This window comes from Ptiloglossa arizonensis, chromosome 1, assembly GCF_051014685.1.
Source record: "Ptiloglossa arizonensis isolate GNS036 chromosome 1, iyPtiAriz1_principal, whole genome shotgun sequence".
Lineage (NCBI taxonomy): Eukaryota > Metazoa > Arthropoda > Insecta > Hymenoptera > Colletidae > Ptiloglossa > Ptiloglossa arizonensis.
The window spans coordinates 14,790,820-14,813,030 of record NC_135048.1 but is presented as its reverse complement, the minus strand read 5'-3'; the positions used below and the strand labels follow the sequence as shown (position 1 = coordinate 14,813,030).

Below are 22,211 nucleotides of genomic sequence, written 5' to 3'. Positions count from 1 at the left end.
AGTTAAGATGCAGTCTTACGATCGTATATCGTCTTCGTTGTTTTCAATTGGAAGAATAAGTGCCCATGCACGACGTGCGATTTATTTCCGTTGCGATCGTATCTTTGCTTCGTTGTTTTCAATTGGAATATCTTGTTCGAATGAATGCAACAACGATGACTTACATAGGTGGTGCCGCGTTAGGTTTTGCCAAAAAAAATCCGCTGCACAACCAGACACTGTTACGCATTCGCGTAAAGTTAAATCACTATATTATTAGATACGCGAAATTTCTATATATTATATCAAACCGAATATTATTGGGTTGTTCGAAAAGTCATTTCATTTTTTTTTTTTTTTTTTTTGGTGAAAATGAAACACGATTGTTTTAGAGTGTATAAACATTTTACTAAATTATATATTCTCCATTTTGGAAAACGAAATGACTTTCCGAACAACCCAATAATAAACCGAATATTATAATCTGAACTTTTACAACGCATCTATGGTATAATTTATTAAGTTATAAATAATCAATACTCTGACGACAGTTAGATAACGGTAATTAACGTGACTATGACACAACTCTTTACAACGCTTCGCGACTCTTCGCTCAACCCTGCTCAGTTCGACACTTTTCGACTCCACACTGCTCGGTTCAACACTGCTTTTCGGAAGGAAAATACCTTATTTTCCCTGTCGTAGGCAGAATGTGGAATTATTGAAATTGGAGACAGAAAACACTCAGTCGATTTACTTTCAGTTATATCAGATAGAAGCTTAGAAAGGTCACAAAGGAGCGAGCGCTCGGCCAGCAGGCAAAACACAGCAGTAGAAATTATACACAAACAAACTAACGCGACTCGATCGTACGAGTATTGCCAATAGACGATAGAGGACGCGATTACCACACTTGAACGTTCCCACTTGAAAACAACTAAAAACAACTAAGACAAACCGTGTCCACTCGCAGCCAAAAGAATCATTGAATTTAAAAGGTCGATGCGGAAGTACAATTTCTTCTCCGGCGATCGTGTGTCCGTCTTTGTTGTTTTCAATCGGAAGAATAAAGAGAAACGTGCGACCGTGCGGCAAAAAAAAAACGAAGAAACGCTCCTCGCCCCTAATTCCTCGAATCGCTTCGAATCGTTCGAGATCGCAGCTTCCACGACCCGAGTTCCCCCTCCCCGGCCTGTAGGTCGGCTCGATGGCCACGCGACAGTCGATACCGGCGTGTTTTTTTTTTCTCTCTCTCCTTCCTTCTTTCTTTCTTTCCGTCGTTTTTTCCTCTCTTTTTATTCCACGATTTCGGGACGCTCGTTCCAGCCAGCAGCTGTCTGACGTAGCTCGGCGCGTTATTACGTCGCGTTCGGCTGAGCGTACGACACGCGCGGGACCACGTCGAGGAGAAATCCACGGCAAAGAGGCCTCGAGTATTTCAAAAGGCTGCCAGCGACTGGAAGGAAAGAGGAGAAAACCCGCCGCGTGGAGCGGAGCGACGGGGAAGAGGAGAAGAAGGTAGTTGCGTCGGTGTTGCGGTAATATGCCCGAGTACTTAGGATCCTCGACCTCGTGACGTCATTGCCCTCATTAGAATAATTAAGAATGCCGCTCGCTAATTACGATGCGGCTCGCTCGCCGTGGTTTTTCATCCTCCTGCTCGCGCGCGCCGCCATTGCTGCCCGCCCGACGCGAAATCCCCGGCTTGACCGGAAAGAATTCCGCGTTATTGGGGCGGCGACTATCGAACCTCGTTTGTTCCTGGAAATCGCTTCGTCCACCGATCGGTATCTGTTGGAAATTCAGATTGTAGTGTAAAGTTTATTACGGTACAATGTTGTACGCGTGTACAGTAGTGCAATGATTTGTAAATAGAGGAATCTAAAGTCAAAAATATAAAGATAATGTACAGTAATGCAACTCGTGTGTACATTTTTTTTATTTACTTAATTTTGCAGTAAATAAGTCGCATCTATTGTAAATTCGGATTATAATACAAAGTTTATTTTGATACATAGGGATCTCGCGTGTCCGGTAGTATAATGAATTGTAAATAGATACGGAATAAAATCAGAAACACGACGAAATGTACAGCAATGGAACTTAGTACGAACGACGATGGTATCGTGTGCTCTTCACGGTTCTCGGCTTCGAATTGAAAAACTTACGGGAAATAAACAACACCTTTGACCGTGCAACAAACGACCCTTCGACACCGATACATTGACAGTCCTTAAAAGTAACATCGGCCATTGGCTGACGACATCTGACACGTCTGACATCATCGTTGCATTCGTTCCAACGGTATCGTTGACCGATCGTTGAGATATACAGGGTGGGCCGGAATTCGTAGTACCACAGAGCAGGGAACGATTTCATCTACTTGAAAAAAAAAAATAAGAAAAATATACGGTTTAACATTTTTATCAAAAATTGACTTTAAAGTTTGCTCAACCGTATAAACGATTTATTGGGTTGTTCGGAAAGTCATTTCGTTTTCCTAAATAGGGAATATATAATTTAATAAAATGTTTATATACTCTAAAAAAAAATGGTGTTTCATCTTCACCAAAAAAAAACGAAATGACTTTCCGAACAACCCAATAGTTATCGTGTACTCTTCTACCGCGGTCGTCTCGGTGATATTGTTCACAAACATTGACAATTATATAATCATTCGATTTACCACGCAGTTCGTTTTACGATAATAATCATAGTGTATCAAACTGCGTAATAGGTCGGTCTCTCTCACTTATCTCGTTTTATCGAATCTACGCCAAGAAATAGCAATAACGCGAGCATTTTCAATAATACTTGTAATAATGTACTATTGCGATAGAAAGTGGTAACAAGAAATAAAAAATTAATTATCGATGGGAAAACTTCGTACCGCTGTAACCACACAACGAACAATGTTTGTAAACACTACCCCGAAAAACTTTAAATTCCATTTACTCGAAATCGAAGCTCCGGGTAAAAGAACATAGCAAATTATATTTTTTTATTGGTTTGTTCGGAAAATCATTTCGTTTTTTTCGGTAAAAATGAAACACAATTTTTTAGAGTGTATAAACATTTTATTGAATTATATATTCTCCAATTTGGAAAACCAAAAATACTTTCCGAACGACCCAATATTTTTTCACTTAGAATCACCGATTGTTCGCTTGCATCGTACTCGTATACACCGTAGAAATTTCTTGCTCTTCCACGGTATCGGTAACGAGATTGCAATTCGCATAATCGTGTACGACGAGTTTTGAGCTTTCCCCGTAACTTTTCGTTGTCGAAACACAGACGGCGTCGATGTTCGTTCGAAACGTTCCTCCCTCTCTTGGTGGTCTATTACCTTCTCGAAATTGGAATCCGGAATGGAGAATCGCGTCGATAACGATTGTCCGGTACGAGTCACGGCTACCTGTCGTCCCCGCGGCCCGATCGTCCGAGCCGTTATCGCGTTGGCGCGCGAACGATTCCCAGGAGGGCCGAGCGGAACGTCGAAGCTCTCGGTTCGTCGCCAGATAACAAGTTTCGTGTTCCTCTCGTTCCACGGGTCTCCCGTTGGTGTTCCGAGTCTCCCCGAGCCGGCTAGACCGCGCGCCGTTTTGATTTACACCCTCCTTTTTCCCGCCCTCGTATATAATTACGCCATTTTCTCGCAGGCCAGCCCATATTTCTTCGTCCCTGGAGACGCGCCAGGGAGCAAAAGTGCACGTCACGAGGGTGTGGTAAAGAGCACCTCGCTCGTGGAACGAGGAGGGTGGCGCGGGCCAGAACCCAAGAGCATCGTGGGGTTTGCCAGGGTGATGACCCTTTGGGCGTACCCCGAGACCCTACGCTCCTGGTATCGCCACAATATCCCCCCCTACCTACCGCCCTGCCCTCTCCCCTCCCTCGCTCCCCACGAATCCTCTTTTCTTACCTCTCTCCTATCCGTCGTGTTGGTCCTTTTGTTTTTCTTTTTTTTCTTTCTTTTCTTTTTTTCACTCGACACTCCCGCCTCTCTCCACGCGTTCCCCTTTTTATCCGTTTTGCGAGTGGGTGGGCGACCGGTGGATCGACGCGGCTAGATCACCGAAGGGAAAGAGAGAGAATTTGAACGATGTTGCGCTGGAACACGCCGGTTGCCGAACTTTCGCAGAATTTTCCTTCTTCTTCTTCTTCTTCTTTTTCTTCTTCTTCTTCTTCTTCTTCTTCTTCTTCTTCTTATCTCCTCTTGTTCCTACGTTTTCGGGACCGACGGCACGGGGGAGAAACGCGCCCGAGAATATTCTCCCATGGATTTCGAAATTGTCGTTTTTCTTTCGTCACTCCGGTATAACAGAGGAGTCGAGAAACACGCCTCTGAAATGCTGAATCCTCGATGAGAATGTATCGGAGATTCCCTGTGAATAATTAAGGGGAAGGGAAAAACTTTGAAAGTGATTTTTGGTCAATTTTTTTTGTAACGTGATATTATTATCTTACGATGAAATCTCTTGTAGCTGTCCATATATATCTACATATATATCTACATATATATTTACATATACATACATATATATTTACATATATATATATGGAAAGCTACAAGATATATTATATATATTGTAGTGGCTTCTAGGTGTGATGAAAGAAAAGACAGAGAGAACATTTTATTTTGAATCCGCTAGTAGACTCGTCAGTAAGGCATTCTAAACAAACTCTGTCTTATACGCTGTGATATTATTGAGTTGTTCGGAAAGTCATTTCGTTTTCCAAAATGGAGAATATACAATTTAATAAAATGTTTATACACTCTAAAAACATCGTGTTTCATTTTCACCAAAAAAAAAAAACGAAATGACTTTCCGAACAACCCAAGATAATAATGATAATGATAAGAATAACGATAATAGTTTATTTACGAACTCAAGTGCCCCTTTGTACAAATAGATACAAAGGAAAACTTTTACATATAAAAACAAAAAGAGAAAAAGAAAATTAACATTTAAAAAAAATTTAAAGATTATAGATAGTCGTTAACGGATCGTATATATACCGATCAGAGTTAGTACAGGAACTTGCGAGAAACGGTTGACGGACGAGTTTCCCCTCTGGTGGCGAGTGTGGGAAGTGTCACCGCGATATAGTATACAGAAAACAATATATATATCTCGGAACGTTCCGATATGATTTTTTTTGTTACAATTTATCGTCTTTCTACGAAGTAATGACTCTTACCATGACTTTTTCGGTTTTTTATTGACTTTCGTACATTATCTATTAACCTTTCTCTCTTGTTCTTTTTTTTACTTGCTCTAAACCTTTGATGCAAAACGTACGCGAATATCTTATCGTGCACACATACGTGCCGAACGCTCATTGGTGTTTATCGCGTGCGATCGACCGATCGACTAAGCGCCCCGAGGCACCAATCGTAGTCAAAGGATTAATTGTCCGGCGGTGAAGGTGAGAATTAGTTTTGGTCGTTGCTGGGTGACCTTCGCCAATAACATCGTTCAAACACGCGAGCATTCGCCTCGGAGAGCTCACAGTCGTCGGGACACTTTCGAAGCGTCTCGAGCGTCTTTAATCTCGATGGATTCGAGAATGTTGGCCGCGTCGAGATTCGCGCCAGTTGGTCGGAAAACTCGCACTCTTCGATTTGCGTTTTCTTTTGAGCGAATCCAACAGTTTCCGGTCGAATTGCGTTCGAAAGTTTGGCAACCGACCGCGCGGAACGAATGGGGACGAACCGAATTCCTGGAAACGCAAGTATGCGATTGAAAAAATTATAAACGAGCACGAGGTAGAGAAAAAGCTACCGAAAAGAAGAAGGGAGAGGAATTGTATCGCGCGTAAAAACGTGGGAACGAACTTCCCACGCGCAATGCCGCCTAGCTCGAGCACGTAGCAGTAAACTTTTTTTTAAAGATGCTCGAGGACCCATTGGCGTAACGACGAGTCGAATGGTTTCTCCTTCTTCGAAACTTTCGCTGGTTTTCCATTGGCGTAACAATTGTTTATTTTTTTTTGGTTTCTTCCAATTCGTAAATTCGTTTAAACTGGTCCGCGATACGTGTATACTACTATTTATGAGTAGTTGAACACTTGATGGAAAATTAGATTTTTTTTTAAAGACCCATTGGCGTACAATCGTCTTTTTTCTTTTATTTTGTATATCCATTTTAATTCACACGCGACACGTGTATACTATTATGCAGAAGTATTTGAGCAATTGGTGAAAAATTAAAGTTTTTTCGTAGATGGTCAAGAACCCATTGGCGTAGAATTGCTTTTTTTCTTTTATTTCATAAATTCGTTTAAATTGGCCCGCGATACGTGTATATTACCATTTATGAGAAGTTGAACAGTTGATGGAAAATTAGATCTCTTTTTAAAGACCCATTGACGTACAATCGCCTTTTTTTTTTTATTTTGTATATCCATTTAAGCTCACGTGCGATACGTGTACGTACATTATCATTTAGAAATGTTTGATCATCGGTAGAAAGCGATTGAGTAGTTTATATGGTTGCTGCAACAACTATGAATTTATTAATATTGATAAAAGTCTTATTAACAGATGAAAACTGTTAAATATTTTGTTCGTTTACGTGTATGTTTGCCACGCTGGGGAATAATTACGGACGATTTTAGACAATCTATCAACAAAATTTTTAATAATAATATATTTTTTCAGTAATCTTGCACTTTCTTTACATTCCAGGTTATAAAAATTAGAGACAACTTTATTCGTTAATATTAAAACTAAAATTTTTTTTTTCTAATTTTCTTTTTCTCTTTTCGTTTTCATATGTAAAATCTTTCCTTTGTATCTATTTGTACAAACGGACTCTTAAGCTCGTAAATAAACTATTATCATTATTCTTATCATTATCATTATTATTCTTATAATTACAATTACTATTATTATTATCACTATTTAAAAAATACTCGCGAACGAGTACTGTTTCCCGCGAACTTCTCCGGAATTATTAACACGAACAATCGATGTGTACCTTAAGCTAATGGCGTTACACAATAATGATAATAATAATCGCGCGCTCGTGCAGGCGAGATCGATTGCCAAACATCGTACACCTACATTCGAACGAGAAAAACTCTCGCGTCTCGATCGGGCAACAGTCTCTACGTTACCGTACAATTTTAGCGCGCGAACGGTGTAGTATTTTTAATTAAAAAAGAAAAAGAAACAAATAGGGGCAATTAATTCGAAGCACGCGTCAACGGACAACGGTGCGTCTCGATCGCGGTGTCGCGCGTGTTCGATACGGGGACCGTTTCGCGTCGAAGATAAATCTCAACGCGACACAGAGTCGCATTAATTTCAGCTCGTTCTTAAATCTCTCCACGCGACGCGCATTCGTAAACGTTCGCGTCCAGCGCGTGCAAGCTGCCGCTCGCTTCGCTTGAGAAAGTTCAGACGCAACGGGCTGCGTGGGAGGTCCGCGATTCACCCCGATGTTTCTGGATCTTTTATAGCACGGATTTCCCAACATTCCACGTCGGTGAACGAGGCGCGCGAACGTACTTCGCGCGTGCCGCGTACCGTCTCTTGCCCACGGTTATCGTCTTATCCGAGCCGATCGACATCCTCGATCCCACGGTGGACGCGTGCCTTCTGTTTCGTCGTGTTTATCGATCGCTCGAAAGGACGAGTTTTAACCGCTTTTTACCAAAAAGAATTTTATCTCGCGATACGAATCTTTGAAAATTTTTTTCTATTTTTTCTACCAGTCGAAAAGACGAGTTTTGGTTGCTCTTGCGAAACATTTTAATTTTGCTATATGGGTCTTTGTAAATGTGATTTTTTCCATTCTATGCAATATGTATCTATGCAAAGATTGTTTCTTCTATTTTAGATGTGGTTGGTAGATTTACTGACTAGTTGTAAGGACGAGTTTCAACTGCTTTTAGAAAAAATTTTAAATTTTGCTATATGGGTCTTTGTAAATGTGATTTTTTCCATTCTATGCAATATGTGTCTATGCAAAGATTGTTTCTTCTATTCTATATGTGATTGGTAGATTTATTGACCAGTTGTAAGGACGAGTTTCAACTGCTTTTAGAAAAAATTAAAAATTTTGCAATATGGGTCTTTGTAAATATGATTTTTGCCGTTGTATGCAATATGTGTCTACGAAAAGTTTTTTCTATTCTATATGTGATTGATAGATTTACCGAGCAGAAAAAATTTTAATTTTGCAATATAAATCTTTGAAAATTTGATTTTTTCCATTATATACAAAAAGTGATCGAATTATTACGAACACTTTGCACTTATTACGAACTATGACGTATTTGAAATTAAAGAATAGAATCGAAAATACTCTTAAAAGAATACTTTTGTTTTTTAAAAGCCTACTGAGAATACATAACATCGTCTTACAACTATTTCAAATCTTTTACGATGAAAAAAATATGTCACACCGCCATTTGGATTCGTATGTAGTAAACGTCAAGTGATCGAGAAAATTATTTCCACGTGGTATCACAAACCAGAAATATAAGAAAATTGTGAAAAAAATACCAAAAGTACCCAATTATAGATGAGGGGAAAAAATTGACACGTATATATTTTTATTCATTATAGACAGTTTGAAATATTTGTAAGATACTGCTACGAATTAAGTGCATTATTAATTGCATTCTTGAACAAGCTTCAAATAAGTGGTAATATCAAAGTGTTCATAATAATTACTTTTCTGAAGGAGGTAAACTTTAATATTTGCTTACCCTGTTTGTATATTCATTATCGTTCTTTCACTGTATTTGGCATGCTTTCAATCGTTAATTATAATTTTAAAAAAAAATTCCAGATCATAACTCTTATGAAAATAATTAAGATTACCGATATTAAAGAAATTGACACGGTTGCTTAGTTCATTAGATTCTTAGTTTATACAATTTTAATCGTCTAGGAGGATTTCCATCAATGCAAAAGAAATATTACGCGGTAATTTAGATAGTAAATAAAAAATAAATAGAATTTTAGTTTAAATAAATCTAATACGGGCAAACAATCGACTATATTATTTGTAGTTTCAAATATTAATAGCAAATTATGATTATCATTACCATCATCATCATCATCATTATTATTATTATTATTTCTATACTTACAGATCAGTAGCCCTTTTAAATCTTACAAAAACAATAAAAAGAAGACTAAAACATTACGTGACACCACACTCGATAACAAATAGACAGAAATTTGTAAAACCGTTAAAATTATGATTTTTTTTTATTCCATACGTATTTTTCAATTTTACAAATACCTCTTTTTCCACGTCTGTGGGTTTCCTCGAGATTCTCGATGTACTCGAAGCAGTCGGTACTCGGGGCGTTAATAATTCCCGCTCATTTCGATCGCTCGGTCGAGAAATCGCGAGTTCGTCGATACTCGAGTGCTCGATGGTTCCCAGAGACATTGGATCCCACCACGGTTTCGTGCTACGGGACCTCGAGAAGCTCTCGTTCGGCGAGAATCGAATTTGAAAATTTCGTTCGCGCGGAAAGCACACGGTTCCTGAATAAGCTCCGGAGAGCGAGATCACGGAAAGAGCAACGAGCAACGAGCGCCGTTTATTTTAGCAACAATGTTCACCGTGCAATCTTCGTCCCGGCCGGTTGAAAAAACCACGAGAACCTTTTGTTCTCGCCACGGTGACGCCGCGCATACCGAAACAGGCGTAAGGTTCGTGAAATATGTTTCTTCTTTAAATATCGCTTAAATAAATCAGCCCGCGCGGGCGTGTATTTCTCTTGGAATGTTTTCGTTTCGCGCGGCGCGAAATCTTTTTCTCTCCTCTCTGGTATTTTTCGCCCCCGTCGGCCCTCCCTTCGGCGTCCTCCCTCCCCGTGGTCTCACTCGCACGAGAAAGACGATGCGTCGACGTAGCCGTCGTAGTCGTCGGCCACTCTCCGCTGTTTAAATATAAACCCAAGCGCAGAAGTGGCCAGCTTCCAGTTCGGGCGTCGCGACGATCGTGGAACCATACATCCGCCAGAAAGCTCGAGTCCACGAGGCTTTCGGTCCCCGTGCTTGCGACAATCGCGCTAGACGACGTTCTCACTCGTGATCGTGATAAACATCTCGCTAGTGATCCGTTGGCTGAGTTGGAACGACGTCCACGACCATCGTGAAACCGTACATCCGTTAAAAAGCTCGAGTCCACGAGGCTTTCGGACCTCGTGCTTGCGACAATCGCGCTAGTGATCCGTTGGCTGAGTTGGAACGACGTTCATGACCATCGTGAAACCGTACATCCGTTAAAAAGCTCGAGTCCACGAGGCTTTCGGACCTCGTGCTTGCGACAATCGCGCTAGTGATCCGTTGTCTGGGTTGGAACGACGTTCATGACCATTGTGAAACCGTACATCCGTTAAAAAGCTCGAGTCCACGAGTCTTTCGGACCTCGTGCTTGCGATAATCGCGCTAGACGACGTTTCCATTCGTGATCGTCGTCAACATCTCGCTAGTGATCCGTTGTATGGGTTGGAACGACGTCCACGACCATCGTGAAACCGTACATCCGTTAAAAAGCTCGAGTCCACGAGGCTTTCGGAGTTCGTGCTTGCGACAATCGCGCTAGACGACGTTTCCATTCGTAATTGTGATAAACATCTCGCTAAGTGATCCGTTGTCCGCGTTGGAACGACGTCCAGGACCATCGTGAAACCGTACATCCGTTAGAAAGCTCGAGTCCATAAAGCTTTCGGTCTCCGTGCTTGCGCGAATCATCATCAATCTCTCACAAGTGATCCATAGTAATCTACATTGGACTCTGAACAACGTCCTCGACGTGGATATCGTCACAACCATCGTGGAACTGAACATCCGCTAGAAAGCTCGAGTCCATAAAGCTTTCGGTCTCCGTGCTTGCGCAAATCGTCATCAATCTCTCACAAGTGTTCCGTAATTATCTACATTGGACTCCGAACAACGACCTCGACGTGGATATCGTCACAATCATCGTGGAACCGAACATCCGCTAGAAAGCTCGAGTCCATAAAGCTTTCAGTCCAGGTGCTTGCGCGAATTGTCATCAATCTCTCACAAGTGTTCCGTAATTATCTACATCGAACTCCGAACAACGTCCTCGACGTGGATATCGTCACAACCATCGTGAAACCGAACATCCGCCAGAAAGCTCAACTCCAGAAGACTTTCGGTTCCCGTGCTTGCGCGAATCGTCATTTCCTGTGGTAATCGTCATCAGTAACTCACGAGGGATCCGTAGTTATCTACACTGGAGTCTGAACAACGTCCTCAACGTGGATATCGTCACAACCATCGTGAAATCGAACATCCACCAGAAAGCTCAACTCTACGAGGCTTTCGGTTCCCGTGCTTGCGCGAATCGTCATTTCCTGTGGTAATCGTCATCAATCACTCACGAGGGATCCGTTGTTATCTACACTTACCTCTGAACAACGTCTTCAACGTGGATATCTTCACAACCATCGTGAAACCGAACATCCACCAGAAAGCTCGACTCCTTTCAATCTTTGTGCTTGCCCGAATTTCCTCTCGCGATCGTCATCATCCAGTGGAGTGATCCATTATCGTTTACACCGGACTCTGAGAAACGTCCACGACGTGGATATCGTCGCGACGAGACATCGTCCATCGGTGGTGGAAAACATTAATAGAATCCAACCGAAGGACACCCGAGCCGGAGTCCCCGGAATAATAAAACTCGACGCGGAATCTTCGAGTCGCGAGAGTTTAATTTGCACGTGTGGGGAGGTTTCGTCGTTCGACGAACAGGATCTAGGGAAATTTTCAATCGGTTTTCAAGCGAGTACGCGTGCCCGGAACTTTGCTGAAAGTTTTTGAAAAGTTCCGGAACAGCTCGAGATTCGACTACTGTATTTTCGCGACAGATCTTCGCGGAGACCCGAGTGCACCTAACAGGAAGACATCCGGAGACCCTGTGATCGATAACCTTGTTTCTTTTCCGGACTTCTCGTTGAAGCTCTCGGTTCAGAGTGCTCGTTGGACACATCGGTGACGCTCGAGTCCGCTTTCAACGAAAGAGCAGTGAACTCGAATCTGTAGAGTAAACGGATTTGCGACATTTCCGGAGCAGTTGGTAACAGAGGACGTGAAACACGCGGAAACTGAACGAATCGTCTCTGCGGTGAAGATTCGGGCGAGATCGTTCGAAGTATCCGGAAAATCGACGATCGATTTGTTTGTCGCGGAGGAAGTATCATCGGTAAGGGAAACGAGCGGAGAGGGAAAGGCGGCGATAAAGGAACCGCTTCTACGAGTCCGGTGGTTAGAAAACGTTAGTTGAATCGGTTAGCTGGTCGTTGCACCGGAACGGACGTCGGTCGGCGTGACAATAAAGAAGCTGGTCGAACGCGATCGAAGGAACAACGCGAGTCCACCGGTGGTGAAAAAAGCCCACGACCGGGTCGAGAGAAAGCGAAACCTGTCCTCGAAGCGATTGGTGGATACGGAGTTCGGCTTGGGAAATTCAGGGGGCTCGAAAGCTTCGAACTGTGGAAACTCTGATTGATTGGTGGAAGCTCCGAAGAATCGTGTTTTTCTTAGGGGGGGACGAAACTGTCCGAAGGACCGCGAAAAGCGATTCGAAGGTCGTTGAAACTCGTCGAAGGAGCTTAGAAAAGCTTCAAAGGACCCCGAAATACTTCGAGGGGCCCAAAAAAGCTTCAAAGGACCCTAAAACGTATTGAAGGACGTTAAAATTCATCAAAGGACACCAGAAAAGTTTTGAAGGGCGTTACAACTCGTCGAAGGAGCTTAGAAAAGCTTCAAAGGACCCTGAAACACTTCGAGGGGCCCAGAAAAGCTCCGAAGGACCCTGAAAAGCTTCAAAGGACCCCGAAACGTATTGAAGGACGTTAAAACTTGTCAAAGGACACCAGAAAAGTTTTGAAGGGCGTTACAACTCGTCAAAGGACACCGGAAAAGCTTTGAAAGGCATTGAAACTCGTTGGAAGACCTCGAAACACTTCAAGGGACCCAGAAAAGCTTCGAAAGGACCCTGAAAAGCTCCAAAGGACCTCGAAACACTTCAAGGGAGTTAGAAAAGCTTCGAAAGGCCCTAGAAAAGCTTCAAAGGACCTCGAAATACTTCAAGGGACCTAAAAAAGCTTCGAAAGGCACTAGAAAAGCTTTAGAAGACCCTAAAAAGCTTCATAGGACCTCGAAAAGCTTCGAAAGACCCCGAAAAGCTTCGAAAGACCCCGAAAAGCTTCGAAGAGCTCGAAATTGCTACGAAGGACGTTGAAACTCGTCGAAGGGCCCCGAAAAGCTCTAATAGTCCCCGAAAAGCTCCGAAGGACCCCGAAAAGCTCCGAAGGACCCCGAAACGCGTCGAAGAACCCCCAACACACGAGAAGAACTCGTCGAGCAGCGGGAACGAGTCGGTCGATTATCTCGGAGGATTTTGCAGCGACTTCGGGGGAACGTTCGTGGACTTTCTAATCTAGCGATCTCTGCGAGTTATTAGTCGATCGGGCATCGGTGAACGGTTCGAGAGATCGAGGCCAATGTTTCACGCGTCACGGTGATCCTGGACTTTTGACGCGTTAACGTTGTTACGTGAGATCGTCGCCCGTTGCCCGATTTTCGGGATCCAGTTCTCGAAACACGATCGAGATAGTCTCCAGAGCCAGCATGACCTGTCCCCTGCCCCCCAAGGGCGGGACGCCGGTCCTGGTACCCGTGGCGAGCAACTATTACTCGCGGAACTTCCATTTGCCGATTTTCAAGCGCGTGACGATCGTCAACACCGTCTCCGTGGTCTTTCTGCCGTCACCGTTGAAGATCACCGCGAAAACATGAGGACGTTCGCGACGATGATTAATTCCTCTTGGACCGACCTACGAGCGAAAATAGCGACACGATATCGCCGCGCGGGCGACGTATACGTTTCATCGAACCCTGTTAGTTAACGAGCACGATTTCCGTCGTTATTGTCCGCGTGCGTCCCTCGCGATGAAAGAGCAACGTGGAAGCGTAATTTTAGAAATTTTAATCGCCAAACGGACGCCGTTTCCATTGGCGTAACAATCTCGTTTTTTCTTTTCTTTCTTTTCTTTTCTTTGTTTCGTAAATCCGTTCAAACTGGCGCACCGTACTTGTACTGTACTACCATTTATAAGAAGTTGAACACTTGATGGAAAATTAAATTTTTTTTTAAAGATTCTCGAGGATACATTGATGATTGCCCAAGTAAGGATTGTTTCTCCTTCTTAGGGACTTTCGTTAAGTTTGCATTGGCGTAACAATCTTTTTTTTTTTTCATTTATTTCGTGGTTCTTTGGACCTTTCGCTAAGTTTCCATTGGCGTAACAATCATTTCTTTTTTTTTTAATTTATTTCGTAAATTCGTTTAAACTGGCGCGCGATACATATATACTACAATGTATAAATACTCGAGCACTCGGTGAAAAATTACATTTTTTCTTTAAGACTCATTGGCGTAACAATCGCTTTTTTCTTTCATTTTCTAAATTCATTTAAACTGGTCTACGATATATGTATACTACAATTTATTAGTATTCGAGCACTCGGTGAAAAATTACATTTTTTCTTTAAGACACATTGGCGTAACAATCAATCGCTTTTTTCTTTCATTTTCTAAATTCATTTAAACTGGTCTACGATATACGTACACTACAATTTATAAATACTCGAGCACTCGGTGAAAAATTACATTTTTTCTTTAAGACACATTGGCGTAACAATCGCTTTTTTCTTTTATTTTGTAAATTCAACTGGTCCACGATATGTGTATACTACAATTTATTAGTATTCGAGCACTCGATGGAAAATTACATTTTTTTTTTTAAAGACCCATTGGCGTACGAACGGATTGTTCCTCGTTCTTCGGGACTTTCGTTAGGTTTCCATTCACGTAACAATCGGTTTTTTTCTTTTATTAAATCCATTTACACTGGCACACTATACATGTATACCACCGTTTAGAAATATTCGGTCACTCGGTGGAAACAGATCGAACGGTTTATGTCGTTGCTTCAACGACCATCGATTTATTAATATTTATACAAATCTTATTAACAGATGAAAAAATTGTTAACAAGTAAGCAGACACTGTTTAATTTTCTCATAAATATGATCCACAGAAGCAAATCGGGGAAATACGTTTTTCATTTTAATTTTTGCAACGAGAATTCGAATTTGTTAGATCGTTCGGAGAATTCGTTTCGAATTTTTTTTCACGAACTCGAAATACAATTTATTCGGCCCCTTGAGTGGAAACACGAGTTTTATTTACCAAATTCAACTTCCACGAGCTACGTTCGCGGCAATATTTCAAGTTCGGTTAACATATTTGGGAATCGTTTCTGCTAATTTAATAATAATACAAACACGAGATAATTAATTACATAATTCGTGTAAACGTTGTCCTTGGAGCAAATTACGAGGTAATTTTGCAATCCATTTGTTCACTGTAATTGTACCGATCGTGTTTCACGAAAGAGCAGGTTTATTTGTAACAATTACACGCGTAGATTCACGGAGAAATTAAATCGTGTGACTGGGCACGTTTTCTTTGAAATAAATCGTAAGGCAATCAAATAAAAAGAGAAACGATTAACGTGTAACTTTATCGAATCGAGTGTGCATCGTTTTGTTTCACGACCTTGGCCCATCTTTCGGTTAATTGCATCTTCGCTCCAAAAAGAAGCATCCTCGCAAAGAATAGATTCAGGTGATTTTTGAGATGTTGAATTTTTTATCACTGGAAAATTGTTTAACAAAAAATGTTATTCGAATGGTCCAGTAATTTCCAATAAGCATGCTTGAATTTTTTCGAGTAAATTTTCCTTACTAAATCCACAACCTTAATTAAATTACAAATATGTTAATAGTCTATTTTATTTTTTAATGTACCTAATTCTAGTATATTTCTTTTTCCTCCTACGCATGCTCCGTTATCTATCAAAACTGAAGTAATATCTCTCCTACTGTACATTAATGGGCTTTTTTTATTCGTTCAATAAATGAATAAATTGTTTCCCGAACGAACATCGTGACGCAAGTGCAAAAACTATTGCAAAATGTGGAACGAACTCTCCGAACAACCCAATGAAAAGTTATCCAATAAGAGCGTCAGAACTTTCGAAATTACACGTAGTTGTTACACGTTTTTAAATGAATTAAAAACCATGAAAAATGATCCGATACTCGGTGTTTTATTTCGATATACGTTCGACAGCATTGTACACGAAGTGCGATATCGTTTAAATGTCCACCAGAATTGCGTTTAGGGGAGTGAATGCGACACTGTGAAGTCCAAGGAATGCCTAATTCTTGAGAGCGTCGTAGAATCGATAAATTTGGATTGTCGACAACATTTTCCCAGTGTGCTGACGCAGTCAACACATGTTGAAACGAGATGATCGGAAACCAAACCGGTGGTCTGAAAACTTTGTTCGAACGAACAGGAATTTCGATAATAAATTTAAGTAAATTCCACACGGTGAACTGTCTATCGATTCTCGATTATTTGCAAAACACTATCGAATACAAATGTCACACAACTCTGACAATTCGATGACAAACACGGCGACTGTAACGATTTAAAGTTCTGTAGCTCTTGTTGGAAAACTCGATACAACGTTGTTCGCGATAAATGTGAAACCGTGGTACACGATAAGTGTGACAAGTTTATCCCGCTACTAGGGTGGGGTCTTCCTTGGAATCAGTCGAGCGATTAATGTGATACCTTGCGATACCCGTCGGTTGATTAGAATGTAACACTAATCGATAAGATAAATGCTTCTGTTGGTGAAACAATATTGATGCAAAGATGACCTTTTTTTTTTTCTTATTATTGGATTTTCTTAATGAAAACGTTATCCTCGTATTTGTCGGATCTCTCGATTAAATTGAGATCAAACACGGTATAATTTAGATCGTGTTTACTTATTATTTTAAACGATAAATGCAAAAGAAACCAGGTTTTAACGATTCCGAGCCACATTCAATCGCGTTGTACGATTACGATGAGTACGAATAGAAGAGAGACTTGTTTAATAAGTGAAAAATATTTAGTCGATATCATTTGCTAAATGAGTAAACATCGTTCAAATTGTGCCGTGTTTGGTCTCATTTTAATCAGGAAGATGTTACAAATGTGTTGGTAAAGGTTTCGTGAAAAAAAAAACAGAATTTTAAAAAATGTTGTGATTGTATCAATGTTCCGAGAGATCGTGTGAAATTTAAATTTCGGTTCCTGTTCTTTTCTATAGCTATCACTGCCGATAGAATGACGACAGAGGTGTAGAGTTTCACCTGGTAAATTAAGCTGGTCCTTTATAAATGTGAATTTGGTCCCAAGGCTTTCACATTTATCGAGAAAACACTGTACTGCCACGAAAGGGTGCGAAATTCGTTTAGCGACGCTCGAAGGGTCGGGTGTAGGATACTCGCGACGTCGATGTAAATAAAATTGCATACAACAACGCAGACACCGGTGTGAAATTTTTCCATCCACGTGGAAGATATCATTAATAATCGTTTATTATTATCATTGTCATTATTATTATAAAATTGTACAGAACGTCGCGTATACCGGGGTGAAATTTTTCTATCCACGTGAAAGATGCTATTAATAATCATGTACTATTATTGTTGTTGTTGTTATTATTATTATTACAAAAAATTGTATACAACAGCACAGACACCGGTGTAATCATTTATTATTATTACTGTTATCATTATCGTGAGATTTTTCCATCCATGGGGAGAATGTTAATAATAATCATTTATTATTATTATTATTGTTGTTGTTGTAAAATTGAATACAACGTCGCGAGTATCGGTGTGAGATTCCTCCATCCACGTAGAAGACACTATTAATAATCATTTATTATTATTACTATTATTATTATTATTATCATTATCATTATCATTATTGTAAAATTGTATACAACGTCACGAGTATCGGCCTGAGATTTTTCCATCCACGTGGAGGATGTTAATAATAATCCTTTATTATTATTATCAATACTATTATTATCATTACTATTATTATTATTATTATTGTAAAATTGTGTACAACGTCACGAGTATCTGCCTGAGATTTTTTCATCCACGTGGAGGATGTTAATAATAATCCTTTATTATTATTATTATTATTATTGTAAAATTGTATACAACGTCACGAGTATCGGCCTGAGATTTTTCCATCCACGTGGAGGATGTTAATAATAATCCTTTATTATTATTATCATTACTATTATTATTATTATTATTATTATTGTAAAATTGTGTACAACGTCACGAGTATCGGCCTGAGATTTTTCCATCCACGTGGAGGATGTTAATAATAATCCTTTATTATTATTATCATTACTATTATTATTATTATTATTATTGTAAAATTGTGTACAACGTCACGAGTATCTGCCTGAGATTTTTCCATCCACGCGGTGGATGTTAATAACAATCCTTTATTATTACTCTTATTATTTTTATCACTATTGTAAAATTGTATGCAACGTCGCGAGTACGTATTTTTTCCATCCACGTGAAAGACGGTTCGTAGAGACTCGCGCGTGGCTTACAAACGAAAGATCGTGCTACGGTACTGCCGAATCGAGACTGAAGCTTCGTGGACGTTCTTTAGGAAGTTCGCGTAACGAGATGGTCACTTTGCGTGAACGTTATCTCCATTGGTGTCGCACGATGTCGGTCGTCCATTCTCGCGACGGAATTCTCGATCGTCCGGTTTCGATCCCGTCCCGTCGTCGTTATGGATTACCCGCATGATTCTTCGTCGCGTCTATCATCGATCTTCGTAATCAAACGAGCGTTTACGCGCGTAAATCATCGTCGCTAAGGCAAAAATTGTTTTTTTTTTTTAATTTTTTTTTTTTTTTGAGCAGAAGAATGAAACTCCGAGTAAAAAGTGTTTCAGCGAAAATCAGTTATTTAGGTACCGCTCCCAACCGACGAACTTATCTCGGGTCACCGTGTGTAACATTTCTATGTGTTCCATGTGTTCTTATTCCTGTATCTATGCAATAAATGTGAAAGTTTCTTTAATTACAAACTGTATTCATTGATTGCAGAGTTAGTCAGGTACTCGCGTATGAATCGAGTTAACGGTTGTACAAATATCGTTGTATTGTACATTTTTCTGTCTGTGTGTTGACTATTGCTTGAAAGGGACTGATAGAAGATTTAAAGATACAAGTGTCTAGAAAAGCCACACCATGTGCACCAACGATGTAGTCTTCCTTTTGAGATGTTTTCAAAAAGTATCTTTATTTAAGAAGATGCTCAAACGCTCCATAACTATGTTAAAAACTATTTCTTGAAAATATCTCAAAAATTAATAATTTTTTTACCATAATACCTTAATAATTATTCGCGTAGAATGAACAAGGGAATGGATGCTACAAAAAATATGCATTTCCATTCAAAGAAAGGATGCAATTCTTAATTGCACATGCATTGTTGAATTTGAAAAAAAAATCTAAAATCCTACAGGTTTGGTTATTTTCCTTGGACATTTTTTCGTGAATGCATTAATAACATAATTATGACTCGAAACAATTGTGTGGACCACCCAATATACACAGTTATCGTAGAGAAATATATATACTGTAGGGAAAGTTACTAGAGTAAATTAAAAATACTAGAGTAGGAGTTATTCCCAGGCTTGGGTGATAGTCAAGGATGAGGTAACGGGTTCAAAGTTCGGATGAGTAATATAGTTGAGGTCATGGATTTGGTGAAGGATTTTCGATTGGTCAGGAAAGATAATTTTGGATGAGGTTCTGTCATCGAAAATAAATGTTGGTGTACAAGACAAGTAGCTTTCGGCCCAGATATTCCTCCGATTAAATCTCGTTCTTTTCGCGGCCAAAAGTGTCGTCGGCTTCGCGACGACCCTTGGTTCGTCATCTCCGACTAGCGCCCCTGGAACCTTTCCAAAAATTCGCGAACCGTCGAAATTACGAGCCCGCGACTTCGAAATCGCGTTGAAATCGTTGCGCCGTGTCGTTCCACCGAGTTGCCAGCTCATCGTCCTTGAAGGCGATGACAAAGCCCGGTGGAAAAGCGAGAAAAAGAAACTCGCGAACGATTCTTTGTTTCCCGAGTCGCGGGATCGCCTCAAAACGCAAAAGTGCGAAACATCGCGGCCATTTTTACGTATTCGGGTTTGTTTGATTTGTGTAGTTATAGAGCGTGAGGTCACGGGGACGAGAAAGTTTTCAACGCTTCGGTTTGCGACGAAAGCGGAGGCACAGAGTTGTGTAAGGAAATTAAAAAACTATTGTTTTCGTAAATCGTGATTATTCTGGTGTGATAGGTTTCATAGCGGGGTTTTAGAGTAGGTTTTATAGCGATGTTTTATAGCACGTTTTATAGTACGTTTTATAGTAGGTTTTATAGCGGTGTTTTATAGTGGGTTTTATAGCGGTGTTTTATAGTGGGTTTTATAGCAGTGTTTTAGAGTAGGTTTCATAGTGGTGTTTTATAGTAGGTTTTAGAGTAGGTTTTATAGCGGTGTTTTATAGTAGGTTTCATGGTGGTGTTTTATAGCAGGGTTTTAGAGTAGGTTTTATAGCGGGGTTTTAGAGTAGGTTTTATAGTGGGGTTTTAGAGTAAGTTTTATAGCGGTGTTTCAGAGTACATTTTATAGTACGTTTCATAGTGGTGTTTTATAGCAGGTTTTATAACGGTATTTTAGAGTAGGTTTCATAGTGGTGTCTTAGAGTAAGTGTTATAGCGGGGTTTTAGAGTAGGTATTATAGCGGGGTTTTATAGTAGGTTTTATAGCGGGATTTTAGAATAGGTTGTATAGCGTTGTTTTAGAGTAGGTTTTATAGCGGTGTTTTATAGTAGGTTTTATAGCGGTGTTTCAGAGTACATTTTATAGTACGTTTTATAGCAGGTTTTATAACGGTGTTTTAGACTAGGTTTCATAGTGGTATTTTAGAGTAAATGTTATAGCAGTGTTCTAGAGTAGGTTTTATAGCGGGGTTTTATAGTAGGTTTTATAGCGAGATTTTAGAATAGGTTGTATAGCGTTGTTTTAAAGTAGATTTTATAGCAGAGTTTTATAGTAGGTTTTCTAGCGGGAGAGATTTCGTACAGAGAGCAACGAAAAGTTTCGCGTTAAAAAGTAAAAACCATTATTTAAAATCGCTTCGTTTTCAACGTTTCCGTGCGGTCACACTCCTTGAACGACTTCTTGCTAGCCGTGTACAGTAGGTACACACGCGGCTTATTCTATATTCGAGTTGTTGCGAGACATAGCGGTGGATCGGGTTGATGCTCCTTGTCCCCGTCTCGAAATAACCGGACACGCCCTCGTTGCGACGTTTTCGTCGGTCTCTCGCTCATTAGCGCTCCAAATGAATCGCTCCGGCTCGGCCGAGGGAAGTTAATGGTCCGCTTAATAACGATACCGTACGCTCGGATTGCGAGCCAATGCGCGGGGACTTGGAACGGGCGATCGTGATTTTTCGTATCCGTCGGTGCCTCGATCAACGCCGAGGAGATAATAAAGAGAGACTCGAGGGAAATCGCGAGCTCGAGAAGGGCCGCGATTAAAATAGAAAACTGGGTCGACCCTGAAGCGCGACGAGGAGTCATCACGCCGCGTGCGTCGACCGCGTATTTCTACCCGAACAATTTTTTTTTTCTTTTTTTTTTCTTTTTTTTTTTCCTCCTCCAGGTCCGATGGAAAATCGATCGCGACGAAGTTGAATTTCGCGGGGACGATCGTCACCGATCGCGAACGACGACGATCCGGAACGTGGCCGGTTTCCCGTGTACTCGAGAGGTTCGCGATCTGGAAAAGCAGTTTATCGACCGTTGGTACAACGTCCTGGAAACTCGCCCCGAGGATTTTCAGAATAAAAAGTCCACCCGGTCGTGTCGTGTTTACTTCTTTTTGAATTTAACCGGCGCACAATGGCCGCGAAGCTCGCCATCGAAACCTGTTACGAGAATACAATGGCGAAGTAAATTTTCTTTCGACAATATAAAACAATAACTATTCTCCTTCGGGCCGAGCAGCGTACCTTTTTACAGTTCAGCGACGACGTTGCACGCATCCGTTGAATCGCGGTGCTCGCGTCTTCCCGACGCGGGTTATTATTCGTTTTCTACGCTCGCGACGGACCTCGGATGGAAACGGTTCGAGACACTCGGTACGAGCGAGTGCGGTTTTCAAGTATTTGTTTAAAAATTGGCGCGAATCTGCCGGTGGGAAATTGGA

The 22,211-nt window shown here is 40.8% G+C and overlaps 2 protein-coding genes across 9 annotated transcripts in view; one reads left to right on the top strand and one right to left on the bottom strand.

The window, feature by feature from the left end:
- The window catches only part of LOC143143636 (uncharacterized), a 61,940-nt gene that overhangs the window by 7,430 nt on the left and 32,299 nt on the right, over window positions 1-22,211 (top strand). Inside the window, exon 1 of one of the 6 annotated variants that reach the window (XM_076305153.1) lies at window positions 895-1,497. The exons of the other annotated variants lie outside the window; for them this stretch is intronic. The gene's annotated coding sequence lies outside the window, so the exon portion shown is untranslated. Of the gene's footprint in view, window positions 1-894; window positions 1,498-22,211 lie in introns of those variants that run through there. 6 annotated transcript variants of the gene reach the window in all.
- Window positions 1,525-4,364, bottom strand: LOC143143703 (uncharacterized). 3 transcript variants are annotated; one of them, XM_076305283.1, is made up of 3 exons: window positions 3,902-4,364; window positions 2,148-2,361; window positions 1,525-1,770 (listed from the first exon to the last, which is right to left on the bottom strand). In XM_076305283.1, exons 2-3 carry the CDS (start codon window positions 2,262-2,264, stop codon window positions 1,579-1,581), a joined length of 309 nt encoding a protein of 102 aa, XP_076161398.1. In that variant the 5' UTR covers window positions 2,265-2,361; window positions 3,902-4,364; the 3' UTR covers window positions 1,525-1,578. The 3 variants fall into 3 exon arrangements, with proteins under 3 accessions (XP_076161398.1, XP_076161408.1, XP_076161416.1); XM_076305293.1 differs by having other exon boundaries at window positions 2,148-2,358; XM_076305301.1 differs by lacking the exon at window positions 3,902-4,364 and adding an exon at window positions 3,329-3,787 and having other exon boundaries at window positions 2,148-2,358.

What these genes read in the sequence shown, in the direction of transcription:
- LOC143143703 (XM_076305283.1), bottom strand. Translation starts at nt 2,264, where the DNA reads ATGATGTCAGACGTGTCAGATGTCGTCAGCCAATGGCCGATGTTACTT. An exon ending in AAAGGTGTTGTTTATTTCCC is followed by an intron (nt 1,771 to 2,147) that starts GTAAGTTTTTCA and finishes AATTTCCAACAG; the next exon opens with ATACCGATCGGTGGACGAAG.